Genomic DNA, 15386 nt, shown 5'->3' on the forward strand with positions numbered 1-15386 from the left:
TTCACTTCTTTTGCTTTCTTTTGCTTACGGATTTTTTTTCTTATGAATTTAGAATTTTTCGTAATCAATCTTTGGCCAAGGTTATTTACGTTTCGATATTTTCTATAAGCAAAATTGTTTATAGAAATTCTTTTTAAATAAAAAGAATCCACAACGAAAGTGCATCCATTTATATACGAACACGCGTACACGCTCGCACACGAGATTGTATAACGACAGGCAGGTAACGTTTGCCCGACACTTAAACACTGCACGCGGCCATGGTTGAGCTTTCGTCGTGTAGGTATTCGTGCAGCCGTTAGCCTTAACACACGTTCATACGCTCAATCAACTGGAGAGCGTTGCGTTACCTTGCCGGGCTCTCAGACGACTCAGACTCGGGGCCAGTACGCGTCTGACCACGCCGCTGAAAGTATCTTTCTGTTACACGCACAGCCTCGTCAGGCTAGAAGCCGGTTCTTCACAACATATAACGAAATGCCGAATTGTCCAAAGTGCGACAAGCCTGTGTACTTCGGTAAGATGATTATTATTTTGCAACGTTGTTACAAAACATTGAAACCAGTAAAATTTGAATGAGTTGAGTTTTCGATGCTGCCGATACGAAGAATTGTAATTTGTGCTAATCATCGTGAACAAAGGTTATTCTACGCATGTCCGTAGCATTAAAAGTTAAATTATCGAAATGGAATATATCTTGATTTACAGAACGTGCGGCTCATATTACATTTCCTATATATTCGCGATATTCTTTTATATGTGCAAGAATGAAAGTATAGAGAACGCTGTGAAAGTGACACAATTTTATTTCCTATATTTTTTTGTTTGGATGCTGTCGTTTCATAAACGTGGTTACATAATAAATTATTGCATCGATCGTTTATATAGCGCAGCGAAGAAAAGAGGTTATTGAGTATCTCGTATTGATAAACGTACGATGATCACAATCCCCACTTCATAATAAGTATATCACTGATAGAAAACGATCGAAGCGATATATACGCGTACGTAATATGCTTTACATTTCGTCCAAATTTAGCTATAAAGAATATATAGCCTATCACTTTGGTCTTTCTGGAAGATACAGCAGGAGTCACATTTATAAACGTGACATATTATTGTTAAACGTCAATGCTACAATTTTTGTGTGCTATTATATTTTATTTTGACTTTTCTCAAAAGTATCGCGCGCGCGCGCACGATAAATTATAATGAAATCAATATATATAGTACAAAATATACTTTTCAACTTTTCTTGTGTCTGGATTTATAAGCCTCGAGTTGTATAAGAAAGGCATAAAATATCAGATGAACATAAATATACTCGAAATGGTAAACGCGCGGTGACGACATCAATGATATCATTGAACGACCTCGGAATCCACCACGGCAAACATTATGTCAGTCTGTTTCACTGTATACAGGCTCTCGAGTTTACTACGAGCGAAGTGAATGAGTAATCCAGTCAGTTTCTATAGAATAAACTCAACCCGTAGTTGTGTAACAGGAGTTGCACTTGCGAGAGAGAGACACCGCGTATTTACATGAAATTAAGTCTACGGTAACATCGTACTCTCGTTTCACAACAAGTGACTTCTACGCAATATTTTCTATCGATGCGTGCCACGATTCGACTTTATATCAGCTTTACTTGGAAAATCAGCTAACCATTATTTAACGATACTTTTCCAAAACGAGGAGACGACCTCGAAACCTCCTTAAATGCACCTCGGTATTACACCGCACGTTGTAACTTGTACCACAAGTTAGTAGTTGGTAAAATGCTGCGATAACGTTATCTATAGTCGACTATGCACTTTAAGGTGCGCATCACGCATAGTAACTTTGCTTAATCATAGATAAACAATATGGATAGGTAATTGCTATATAATATTATGCATTTTTTTATTCAAAGCATTTCTAGATTTCAAAACTGTTGCCGCTACAAAAAAAATTAATATATTTTTAATTTATCTCATTCTATTAATAAATAAAAGCACGAATCTAAAAAGACGCGCGAATTTTGTGTTTAGACGTGCATTTTTAATCGAGCTTTTGCATCCTGGGTTTTTTTTAAAGCTGGTAACGGATTGCGTTTTTTGATGCATCACAAACATATATATATATATAAAATAAATATCGTTTTTTTCTGTATAAAATGCTCGAAAATAATAATATGTAAATTATTGGAACTCTTTACATAAACAATTGAATTACACTTGTATGTTTGCATTTTACCGAATAATTTTTTCTACATATATGTATGTACAAAAAATTGTTCAAAGTTATTGTGAATATATGTATGACCTTGAGAAAAAATTTATGCATCATATTTAAATGCATCGCATAGAAAACTATTATGTTAATGCAAAATAAAACGGAGAAAAAAAGATAGAAAATAATCATGACGCGAGAGACAGCAGGATGAGGAAAAAAACTGCATTGGACGAACGTCGAGTTGCGCCGAGTTGTAACAGCAACAATAAACTGTCCAGCCGTGAGGATAACACAAAGGAAACATAGTATATCGCGCGCGCATGGATACTAATAACAACACAGACACACGAAACAGGTTTTGAGAGAAGAATGGTCAGGTCTCGTAGTCGCAGTACGAAAAGGTAGGAGGAGGAACTACGAAGAGAGGAGTCAGTCAGTTTCCGCCGCAACCCCCGCTGCAAGGGAGGAGAGATGCGAGATGCGAGATGCGAAATCCGAGCGGTTTTTCTGGGGCCCTCGAAGGGAGGGGAGAAGGGATACGATGGTGTGGACGGTGGTTTGAAAGGAAATGAGCGCACGGCGCCGCACGGGATGATGCACGCGTGGGTGAGGAGATCGCGGCGAAGGCAGGGGATGGTCTCTGCCGACGAACAGAGGAAAAAAAGGAATGAAGGAATGAAGGGGCGTAAGGGCCGGGGAATGAAGTTCCGAGGGTCTATGCAATCAACGATGGTGGCCGATTGTTTGGCGCCTGGGCGCAACGATTCGTGGTTACGGTACTGTCTCTACCTTTTCGCACACTGCCGGTGCGGTGCGCAGCACGGCGAATGCCGCTGACGATTATGCACTCGCTTCTCCGTCGCCAGATAATTAGGAGTTAATTAACTAATGGCCCTTTATGCGCGTACCCTTCTTAACCGCGATACACTGCGCGCGTTCTCGTTCTCTTTCTCTCTCTCTCTCTCTCTCTCTCTCTCTCTCTTTCATTTCTCTTTTCACTCTCTCTTCTCCCATACGTTGCTATTCCTCATTCTCCACTACACCTTGCTTTCACCGACGCATCCTTTCCTCCCCGATGCACCCACTGCGCTCGTCTCGTCATTTTCCAATTTCCCTCGCTGGCGCTACCGCCCTTTGTGCTTCTTCTTAGACACGGTGAAGCGTTTGAATGCAACCACCAGCCCGCTGCGGTTCTTGCTTCATTTTTTGTCTCTCCTGCGAGGTTTGATATGCCGTAATGGCGCGATATGCTGCCGCAACGCAACGGAGAAAAAGAGAAATCGGTTTTCGGCTTTAGCGAGTCTTTTGTCGAATTGTTGGTTATAAAACGCGCGAACCATATATAAAAATGAAGATATTAGAAGTCAATGAAATGTCAACGGCAGGCGTAACGCTATAGACTATAGAGTCAACAACACTTAGCAAATCGTATTATAAACTGAGACTTATCTTTATCAAGATATTTAATTTCATACACGATTTAATCTTATCTGAATAACTACACTGAAAACAGACTAACGCAGTTTTAAAATGATGAATCTATCCGCTTATTTTCTCATTTAAAAAACAAATGTGATCAAATATTATCTTTACAAATATTTAAAATTAATAAGTCTGAATTAATTTAAGGATAAAACATAAATAAAATTTAAGAATTTTAATATTTAAAGGAATTTTTTAAAATTTTTGGTATCTTAAAAAATATAATATCAATTGATTCTCTCTCGTTGCTTTCTCGTTAGTATCACTGCATCTTTCTTTCAGCAGTTCTATTGTAAACATGTCCCTTTCGCGCGAAGGCGAAACACACATACACACATACTAATGCAAATTTTCGTAGATGCATCTGGGAATTAACTGAGGTACATGTATAATGTGACTCGCATATGAGGGGTTTAAGAATGTTTTTTTCAAAATCTGTCGGCAACATGAAATTCTTTGTGAAATACGTTCGGAGTGTACGTGTTTCGCATTCGCGCCTTTAATAAATAACTGACAACGATCCCATCGGGACTTCGACATTGGATTTTCTAATTACGAAATTGCTAATGGGAGAGTTCGTTCTCGTCATTCTCAATTCAGACGACGCGACATTGCATTTAATCTACATGGAGTTTATTCTTTCGGATTTTAGGTCGCTGGAAATAATTGACAGTTAATCCGATGTAATATTGTTAGATAAATTAATTTTTTTATTAAATAAAAATATTTGTTTTTTGTGTTGCCCATCTTTCAGGTCTCGTTATCTTACTTTATTTTATATCATTCCGTCAACATTACATCACATACAAAATTTTTCATCGTTCTTTTTTATTACCTAATATACATATATGTGCCCGATAATTTTTATCTCTTTCAGCGATCACCTTTGCGCCGGCAGAGGCACATGTGGGAAATGATATTCTAATGCGAATACCACATTACCGTAGGAACATAAAATTAAATATGGGAAACGCGACTAGTTCCGCCGCGGTGTACCGCCTTTTACGTTACACCGAGACGGACGCGTTAACATTCATCTTGTGTTGCAGCCGAGAGGAAGACATCCTTAGGCAAAGATTGGCACGGTTCGTGTTTACGCTGCGAGAAATGCAATAAGACCTTAACACCCGGGGGTCATGCCGAGCACGAAGGGAAACCCTACTGCAATCACCCTTGCTATTCAGCTCTGTTCGGTCCAGGAGGTAAATGGAAATTTTCGTCTCGGTTCGAGCGATGCGCTTCGTTTCCTCTAAAACTGCTTCATATTCAAACCCTTATCAAAACCCTTCGTAGAACATCGCTGTCCTGCATTTAATATATTAAATTAATATGCATCTTATTTCATCTGTTTATACGCGTATCTCATTGCTCTTTATACTGTTTTCAAATTAGGTTTGCAGTGCTTCTAATATTGCAGGTTCGCGTAATGAAATGATCGCTGTTATTACAGGTTTCGGACGTGGCGGTGCTGAAAGTTATGTTTACAATAAATAAAGTGTAAATATAAAAGCAGTAATGTGTACTTCAATTAAGACAATTGTACAATTTCGAATGCAAGGAGCAGTTGGACACTTAAATATAAAATAACGATCATTCTGGTTATTTATGTATACGTAAATATCTCTATTTTCTACAAGAATTTCAGGATTGTATACGGTATTAAATATAATAACGGTGCTATATAAGAAGAAAATAATTATATTTTCTATCTATTTACCACTATCCCATTACCCATGCCTATAATTGATCTAATATCTAGAACGGGGATAATACAGATTACATGTTCTATTATATACGCATGCGATACATTAGGCTACGGCTACATAATGCCGATAAAGGAGAGATGCACGTTCACGACTAGAGATGCGTTGCCATCACGTACAGTTAGCTCAGAATAAATAAAGATTTTTCATATAAAAACATAAGCAATGTAACGCAACATTTTGTTGTCTCATAATCTTAGTTATTTCTTTCTTTTTATTATTGTATTAATTATATTGATTTTTTTCTATATTCTCTATAGGAGTATTCATTGCTGTAAACAGATGTCGCCAAATACACTTTCACGAATTATTAATAAACTTTATATTGTAATTTTACAAAGTATCGATTTTGATGTAAATCAAAACAGATTTTTTTTAATATTGTGTTATAATAATAAGAAAGATAGCTTTATTTTTCACTTTTAATAGCTTTATTCACTTTTATTTAGCATTTTTTTGCAAATGTACCATATGTATTTGTTATATTTGCTGATTTTATATTTAACAAAATTGATATTAGTGGTAACTTTTTGTTTGACTTTTATTTTTTATAATGCACGAGGTATAGAAGGACGATAGTAATTTTCTTCAGATTCTCTTATTCAATATCGATTTAACTTACAAAATGGAAATATTAAATTATTTTTAAAAAAGATATTTTATATATATAATTATTTTTAACAATATTTTGGCAGGTATTTGATCTCTACAGCAATTTAAATTAGTCAAATGTTAAATTTAAAAATATTTACATGAAAAATTGAATTAGGGAATTAGGTGTAAAGATGAATTTCATATATATATGTATATATATAAACCTCATATTTATTTAAAAAGGATGTACAGAGTTTTGTTTGCAAGTATCAACAGCGAGACTCGGCAAGAGCGGCGCACGGAACAAGAATATCACACGGAACAAATAAAATAAAATGAGATAATGTGTGCTCGATTAAAAATGCGCGGCTGCGGCATTCGAGTCGAAATCTCAGATTCGCAAATGTATAATTCGCGCAAACGAATTCGCAATTCCGCTCATCGCTCGAATGCCGCACACAGTCGTTTTTCTCTTTGTATCTTCTATATTCAATTCCATATTACAATTGTGCTTTATCGGCTTTTCCTCCTATGGAGACTATAAAAACGTTTACTGCAATATTGCTCTCTCAACGGATTCTTTGGCAAAACTTATTACACATAGGTCATCATTACAATTAATAAATAAATGTATTAAATAATATAATGATGATGATAATATAATAATAATAATAAAATATAATAATAATGATAAAATAATGAAAATAGTGAAAATAGCAAATAGAATAATAATTAATAATCAGAGTCATTACGATAATAGCAATAAAGTAACAATGTATAAGTATGCAAAAAATCGTACCGAACATCGGACACAATGATCTAGCCCTAGCCCATATTTGGCCAATTGAAATTCAAACATGTATCTTGTGCATGCACGCGCTAAATTATTCCTCGAACATTTTTTTTTTAAGTGTGCCTTTCATTTAGCAATGCCGAGCTGGAAAAATTGTCGCTAAGATTGCAGTGCGAAAAAATCTTTCGGATCGTTTTTAGCATCTGCGTTTTTTCCTTTCTGCACGGCGTTATATCACGTTATCGTGGCACATTATAATTTTAAGCAATAAATATCATAATTGCGGTTTGAATTAGCAATTTAAAGATGTCATTTGCAATCGCTAATTTTACCTTTATGATAAATCAAATTAAATTGCAAATTGCTAAAGAGCGTAACACAGACAGTGGAGACAAAATGATTTTCGCAACAAATAGTACAGTTTAATTATTTGATAAAAGGCGATCGACACGGACGGAACATCGCGCGAGAGAAATTTCAAAACTTTTATCGATTGACTGGAAATCAATAACAATAATTTAGATTTTGCGAGCACGCTTTGGATCGACACATCTAATGAGTTGAAAGAACGTTTTATATCGTTATTATACTCGCTATTTAATTTACTGTTCCCTTCATTTCAATATGCAATATTTGGTTTACTAGCGCGTCTCTTTTGAATGTGACTAGAAATTGTCGGATTGCGTAGAATTGTCAAGTAATTTTCAATCTACAACATTATCCGGCAAGCTGAGTAAATTCGAGACGCATGAAATCTGTAGCGCGTGCCGTTGAAGCATCAATAATTAACACGGTAATTAAATCAGAGAACGCGCGTGCGCTTGCGAACGTAATTTCTCATTAAAAATCTCCGACGCTCGGCGCTAATTGCGCTTCGTGATAATCTTCTCCGGCGCGTTCCGCCCGACGACGAACGGGAACCAGTACGACTTCCGCCCCAAAGCGGAAGCGTGGCGAATGCGTTGAACGGAACGGGAGAACGAGCGTGATCGCCGAGCTGTCGAGGAAGTGTCCACGCGCCGACTTGTGCTAATTATCACGAATAAGAAAGAACGTTCTCCGTACAATGGCGATTAATATCTCGACATGACTCGCGGTTAGCATGTACTTACCTCGACAAAATTAAAAATAAATTTAAATAAAAAAATATCAATTCTCTGAGTCTTTTAGTAACGAGCTACCTTTGAACTAATTACGATTTTTTTCAATTTTTATGTCGATCCTACACGCCGCTCGCGATTACGCATTAATTATCCGTGTGAAAAGGCCGCTCAAAACCGGCGCAAAGGTCACGCTTTTTTGCCGCAATTGCGCGACGTGCTCGTTCGTTCGACGATCCGCATGATGTAAATGTCGTATGTCGGTGCGTGCCTGCGTGCTGCGGGGCGTGCGTATGTACGCGTGTGTACGTGCATGTGTTGGGTTTACTCGCGCGTGTGTATATGGTCTTTGGTTTCTACAAAAAATATATATAATATCCTTAACAGTAGTGATCATTACGGTCGACTCCTGATTTAAAAATCTCAAACTTATCGTGTTATACTTTACGATATTCTTAAGGGGGTGAAGGGTCGTTGTGCCTACAGGAGAGAAAAACGTGCCGTTGGGGCGCTTGACTTTGTTTACACGAATTATATATATATAATATATATATTTTTTATTCTTATTTATATATGTTCAATTTATATATATTTACATGGTCAGCGACTATATTCGCCACGCAAGCGCGCGCTCGCGAGGGCGGTCACGACCACCGCGTGGAAATTATACTAACTGAGGATATCATTAAATTAAACTACCTATCGTCGCGGCTCTCCAGAGAGCGGGCGACGCCGTCTTTAACGCTTTCGAGCATTCGAGATTCACTTGCATCGCTGCCATTAGCAATTGATAAGTCGATCGACCGATGATTCTTCGGATTCTTCGGATTACGATTAATAAATAAAACGTAAAAGGGAACGTTATATTGCAAAGAACGGCAGCGACACGAGGAAACTCTGTACGCCAATGCTCTGATGTGACCGTCACTCGTCAAGCTCGTTTTACACGAAATCACGTCGCGCGCTCATCGATCAGATCAAATTCCCAAGTCCTGTCATCCATTTTGAACGCGATGGAATTCAGAACTCCGAGCACAACTAATCTTAGAGTCGTTTTAACGTTTCTTGTCCAAAAACGCCACTTATCCAGATTCATCGGCGTGAAGAGTGTTCGTCGAGCTATCCTAATCTTCTTCTTCGACATATTTAATCTTCCCCGTGGATTTATTGGTATCCCTCGCACTCCGAACTTTCCATTGCGCATTCCCGAAGCGGTTAAAAGGAGATCATTGCTAAATTTCGAGATGGTGTCTCTTGGTGATATGGCGTCCATCGCAACTCGTTGTCTCTCCGCTGATCGTTGGGAGACGCTCGATCAAGAGTTCTCCCGTCGTGCGGTTCGACCATCAAGCCAGATAGAGGTCCGTCGGTGTGGCGGAAGTGTGGTCCGGCTTGGTGCAGGCGCTTCCGGTCGGCGAGGCTGCGCTGGCCCCGCTGCTAGCCCTGGTAGCCGCCAGAGGCGAACGACTAGCCACATCGGCGCTGCTTTCCGGAGCACCGCTAGTGCAACCGCCACCGCCCTGCTGCGACGTATGAGTGGTTGTGTCTCCGTTGCAATAGTAGTACGTGGAGTCTACAACGAGAAACGATTACGTTTATCGCGCGTGGAATTTGCTGGTTTCTCTATACCTGCGTACAATACCCTGCTTAATATTGCGCGGCAATTCGCGATATCGAATTTTTGTCACGTGTATTATACCTGCTAATTTTACAGGCTCAATTAATGTTGTATCCGCGAATGAGATACTTGCTTACGTCGCATGTTTCACGTTTCGTGCGCAATTTGTAACGTTGCATATTTAGCCATGTTTTCGCCGCAACAACTTTTCCCGTTCTATTTATGTACGTGTATGTCTACTTGTACATGTACGTATCGCGCAGAATTAAGATGGAGTAAATTGTTTTCCGCGATGCGCTTATCTAATTTTTGCGTTTAATTATAACATTCACGTAACGCTCGCGTGGCATATCAAGAACGAGGAGAAATAAGCTGAGTGTGCGCGGGGAAGTGAGCGAGAGCGTTGCGATATCGCGAACGGATCTGCATTACGTGTTACGAGGTACGGGTTAGCGTATCGCGTGTCCGATAGGAAAAAAAGCGGTTTATTATTCTATTCATTTCTGCACGCGCGATGCGCGCTCTCTTCTAGTGTACTTGCACCTCGAGGTATCGCGATCTCGGTTTAATGCCGCCAATCTTGTACGTTATGAGGGATAGGCATCGAATCGGGATTGTATTAGAACCGGATGGAGAACGCGACGTAGCTCCTTATGGGGAACTAGTTCGGTGTTATCTGATATGAATCGAGTTGCAACTCGCGTTAACGAGGAACGAGGCTAGGAAATTCTATTTAGACCGCGAGGAATTGTGTCCGCGTGCGCGGTTACATGAGCGTAACCGGGAATAAGATTTTTGCTAGGTCATATCTTTGTGTATCGCATTCGTGTAATTCCTGCAGGATAGAGAATACGGTTGGCTTTCGCGCGTTTATTACTTAGATTTATAGATCAAGTAATAAACGTTGATTTCGCGAACGGTTGTGTAATGGCCGGCCGGCTTAGCAACGTTATCAATGGCGTTACCGAAATATCGGTCTACCTTGCTAGTGTTTTCGTATTTCGATGATCCTAATCTAATCGGTACTCATACTCACTGTTTACTTACTGAGCAACCCGCTTGTCGCTGCTCCATAACCATAGCCACTGTACGGTGCACTTGAATACTGGGAATATGCAGCGCTATACGCGTAGTCGCCACCACCTGAACAAAAGTCGACGATAAGCTGATTAGTGCGGGCTGACAATGTCGACGTTTCTAAAATTAGCACATTATGTTAATGTCTTAATTGATTCTCGAAATTGGTCTTCCAGGTAAACTCGCGCGAAAATGCGCTAAAAAATAAATTAGATTCTCGCGCGCAGTTTGACTTTGCACGATGGAAACATAGTTCAACCGAAATAGTGGTTATTGCTGTAATTGATGCTAAACGGTATAACTGCAGCAATTATTTAAAAAAAAACAAAAATATGTTTAATTCTTGTATATATATTTAATTTTGCGAGTAATACATAAGATAAAAAAAGACATTCCAATTACATATCAATTAACATCATCATGGTATTCTATTCTCCATTGGTACGCGACTCTGTTTCCAATGGATAAAACTACCCTTCTGACAAAATTGCCGTTGCTCATCACCCCGAACTGGTAAATCAGCGCTCCTCAGACAGAGCTCTGACTTACCCTCCGAATGTACCAGGGCCAGGCTCGGTTCAACCCTTCAACCCCCGGAGGGTATATGAGCGCGCTTGTCCTTGACGAATGGTTAAGCAAGCGGTTTTTGGTTGTACTCACCGGTGGCGTAGTGTCCGAAACTTGGGAGCATCGTCGAGTACGGCGGTATCGCAGAGGCTACTTGGGGCTGAGAAACTGGCGGCTGCAAGACCGTCAGTCCGGGATCCCCTCCGGGGGTGTTGGGGGCCGCGGGGGTGGCGTTTGTCTCGTTCTGCAACGAAATCGGGGGACTTTGCTCGCCCCCACCGGCCCCCACCCCGACATACGATACTGCGACGGTACTGCTCTCTGCTATGGCCATGCACAACACAACACGACATTCGAATCAAGCACTAGCTAACGATCAGCGCCTTACGTCTAAAGCTTAATTAAACTGTTTTGGTGGGGACCGGGAAAAAAGTCGGGATTTGAGGGATCTTATTAATTACTTTTTAGAATTATATCTCTCACAAATACAACCGGTTTCTGTTTAAACATTCTTTTATTTCTTTTATTTTTTTTATGATTCCGTTCAATGTATAAATGGCATTTAAAAAAATTAACAAAAATTTCATACAATCTTAGTCTGAAAGAAAATTTTGTACATTTTAGAACAGAAAATTTTATACAGGCCAAAATTAAGAGTGTGCTATTACCGTCTGATTTCAACGTATAATACAATGGAAAGAGAAAAAAATAAGAAAGAAAAAGATTGTTATTTCTTTGCGATGTATGCCTCGTATATATTTTTTGATTCGTTAGACATAAAATACAAATCATTATCGTGGGTATAATAAAGGATTTTTCTGGAGAACACAGGAGATGCCGCGCTTAATCTCGCAGTAAGTTAACACCATAAACACTCGATGTGGTAGTACACACTTGAGATGTGGACATATTAGTTGGACACGCGCATATCTGAGAGAGGCTTAATAAAACCTTATGCTCAGCGAAACAGGTGTACATGATTCGGCACAACCGTAAGAAAACTAAAGAGGTGGCGAACTCACCGGTGGTGTGGTAAGGAGACATGTTAGCCCCATCCAATGTTTGGCTCAATTTTAGTTCTTGCATCGTCAGTGGCGCGAGCGGCGTCAAAGTACCACCTGCTATTAAGGGATCCCCATTTTTCCGTTATTGCGGTTCTCGTATCGTCGACGGCCAATCAAGGCGGAACGTTAAAAGATTATTTTGTCGCGGAGAATGCCCCTATAATTTCAACTCAAGAGTGCGTTACTTATAAAAATCGTTGTGAGAGATAGCGAGAACATTTGTAGCGCAGCTAATTTCTTCGCGTCTATAGATAAATAAACTATACTACTCAATAGTATAAACTATACAAGTTCAAGTACTTCCGCGTACACCCTTGACCAAGCACTTTACTCGCGATACTGCTATATATTAACGACGGTGCAGCAAGCTGCGATTGCGACTTTGACCGTTTATGTTGTTCTTCAAAAATACTTCGATCCGGGGCGAAGATCCTCGATTGAATTTCATGAGATGAAGCCACCGTTACACGCCTCGCTTCGTCCATTCCGAAAAGCACCGATCGGGAGAATTCGCGGCGCGACGCGGCGTGACCGAGTTGCTCGCAACACGTGCCATCGGAGAAAGTTCCGTTCATGTGTTGTGCACCACGTTCGGCGCGGTTATATACTTCTCAATACTTTGTACCGTCTGTATACGTTCCGCCGCTGATCGACCGCTTTTAAACGGCGTAAGAAAAGTAGAGAGCGAGATGAAAAGTGGAAGAATGAAAGAAAGAGAGCGTGAGAGGGTGAGTATATGTGTGTATATGTGTGTGTGTAAATGTAATATGGAAAGGACATAGGTAAAAAGATCCGCGAACAAGAGATTTCGGCGATCCCACTTAGATAATAGATAAGAAGAGAGACACAAGTATAGACCAAGAGAGAGGAGAAAGAGAAGGAAGAAAGTCGGCTGATGAGAGAAGTGAGAGCGGTATTCCCCAAAGCTGAAAACGCCGAACCACCGTGTGGAGCCTTCCGCCACCTCTTCTGCTGCTGCTCGGTACAGCTCATGCATTATTAAAGCCATGTATTTAGCCGATATGGGTATGCAAAGCAAGACGTAAGCCGCAATAATAAGCGTACTGGGAGGAAACGAGAGAGGAAGGGAGAGTAGAAAGAGACAAAGAGAGAGAGAGAGAGAGAGAGAGAAAAGAGAGAGAAAGAGAGGTCTTGGGCGCGATGAGAGAGTAGAAGGATAGGAAACGAGAAGGTGGTGGTACGGGACACGGCGTTACGTACAAGAGGTTGTGGTGTACACACTATCTGGGATTTCCGTGCGAGGGGAGGAACGGCAGAGAAAGAGACAGAGGGACCACGCTTGACGGGGATGAGGGGGTGTCGGAAAGTGCCGGAGGGTGCCGGAGGGTGAAAAGAGAGGGAACAAGCACGCTCACCTATGGTGCCCCCTATGGGCGGGGTGTAAAGATGAGGCGTTTGCGCCTGCGTCATCGTGCTGATGGTGCCCAGGGAGTCGTACAGCTCGGCGGAGGTGGCAATAGCGTTCCCGGGGAATCCGCTGTGTTCGTAATAACCGCCGCCTCCGCCGCTGCCGCTGCCAGTACCGCCACTGCCATTGCCGCCATTTCCACCGCCGCCGTTTCCACCGCCGTTTGTACCACCGGTCGTACCGCCGCCTCCACCGCCACCAAGCTCGCTCAAGAGCTTGTGCTCGTCCTTGATGCTCCATTTACTCGACCACAGCTGCAACACAAACCGGCGAAACCTGAAGTCGAAGTTCGCGAGTTGGAGGGACATCCGAGAACAAGCGCCAAGATTGACTTGAATGTTGTAGCTCGGCCCGACTCGGTCCCCCGATTACTGCAAGGGCTGGCTGAGAGTTACGCGGAAATTCTATGGAACTTAGCTTGCTTTTGATTGATTAGGGCATTTTAATGGAGATATGCTACCGGGCCTGACTCACTTGCCTGAGATTTCAACTTGATCTGATCTCAATTACTCATGCGGTAATATAGACATTGTAGACAATTTGTTGCGCGATTAACAAGTTTCTTCGATACTTACATTTGAATACAGTTGATCGCCGTTGTAGTTGTTCCTTTGCCTTTTCAAATCATTCTCGGCGTGGTCATTCAGCTCGCGATTATCATCTGTAAAAGTTTCAACAACTGTTAGAGACAGAATTCTTTTTTAATTTGTAGCAACATATTACGAGGATATGTATTGTCATTCAATACTAATCGTTAATAGCGATTCCAATATTAGAGCAACGTGCAGAACGTTCGATGAATGTTATTTCCGTCGGTGTATATCTCGAATTTGATAATTTCGAAACGCGAGAGAAAATGGATCGGCGACGGACCGACGGCACATCAACCGGCGCGATCGCATGTATAGTCATCCACCTACACGCGGACCAGGCGACCAGGCCATATACGCGGCTGGTCTCTCGTATTACCAACGAATCAAGACACAAATTAAACGTGGCCGGCCAAAACTAAATTGAATCTGTCGAGGGCTGGACGCGCGGCGGCGGCGGCGGCGGCGCGGCATGGCTCGCGCGCGTAGACGGCGTATGGCATTGATAGATAGAGAAACAATTTCGATTCTATTATATGTCTTTATTATCTCCCGGCCGTCCCAGCGGTTTAATATAGGAACAGGCACGTGGGACGAGTGTCGTTATTCCGGTACCGAGGGTGTGGGCATCGCGAACCCTTGCCGGGGATGAGGTCGTGAACGGAACCGACCGGTGAGAGGTATAGGGATGGACGGCGAAAAGGGGGGCAAGAGGGACGACAGGACGGACGCAATGTCGCTGGTGGGGGTATGGAGATAGTCCAACGTTCTGGGGTATCTCGAATAATTAAATGACCATCCGAGGGTGGGACGAGCGGAGTGCGCCTAGCATAGGGCTCGTTAAATCTCCCTGTCAAGTTGTGATTGTCCGGCCGGCCGAGAGCGACGATCCCGACCATTCGAACGGCAGGGTTTGTTCCTGGACCGCTATAAAACCCTCGTTTCAAACACCGGCGGCGGCGGCGGCGGCGATGCCCCGTGCGCTCTCTTCCCGCTCCCGCTCCCGGTCCCGCTCGAATTTTACGATTTGATCGGCCGAGTTAATCGCGGCCGCGCTGTGCCGCGGCATACAGACGCGTACCGCGTTACGAT

The 15386-nt window shown here is 41.6% G+C and overlaps 2 protein-coding genes across 10 annotated transcripts in view; one reads left to right on the plus strand and one right to left on the minus strand.

The window, feature by feature from the left end:
• Positions 1-355: 355 nt before the first annotated feature.
• LOC139809028 (cysteine-rich protein 1) lies at positions 356-6549 on the plus strand. Its single transcript, XM_071771634.1, has 3 exons — positions 356-517; positions 4749-4901; positions 5150-6549. The coding sequence occupies exons 1-3, from the start codon at positions 478-480 to the stop codon at positions 5191-5193; spliced, it is 237 nt and encodes a 78-aa protein (XP_071627735.1). The 5' UTR covers positions 356-477; the 3' UTR covers positions 5194-6549.
• Positions 6262-15386, minus strand: part of Sv (paired box protein shaven) — a 120181-nt gene continuing 111056 nt past the window's right edge. For 4 of the 9 annotated variants that reach the window (XM_071771574.1, XM_071771585.1, XM_071771564.1 and 1 more), the window contains 6 exons: positions 14280-14365; positions 13652-13958; positions 12234-12332; positions 11305-11535; positions 10615-10710; positions 6262-9522 (listed from right to left, as the gene is read on the minus strand). In XM_071771574.1, coding sequence (XP_071627675.1) covers positions 9296-9522; positions 10615-10710; positions 11305-11535; positions 12234-12332; positions 13652-13958; positions 14280-14365 — 1046 coding nt within the window. In that variant the 3' untranslated portion in view covers positions 6262-9295. Of the gene's footprint in view, positions 9523-10603; positions 10711-11304; positions 11536-12233; positions 12333-13651; positions 13959-14279; positions 14366-15386 lie in introns of all 9 variants that reach the window. The other 5 variants (XM_071771558.1, XM_071771550.1, XM_071771603.1 and 2 more) reach the window with 5 other exon arrangements.

This window comes from Temnothorax longispinosus, chromosome 1 (genome assembly GCF_030848805.1).
Source record: "Temnothorax longispinosus isolate EJ_2023e chromosome 1, Tlon_JGU_v1, whole genome shotgun sequence".
Classification (NCBI taxonomy): Eukaryota; Metazoa; Arthropoda; class Insecta; order Hymenoptera; family Formicidae; genus Temnothorax; species Temnothorax longispinosus.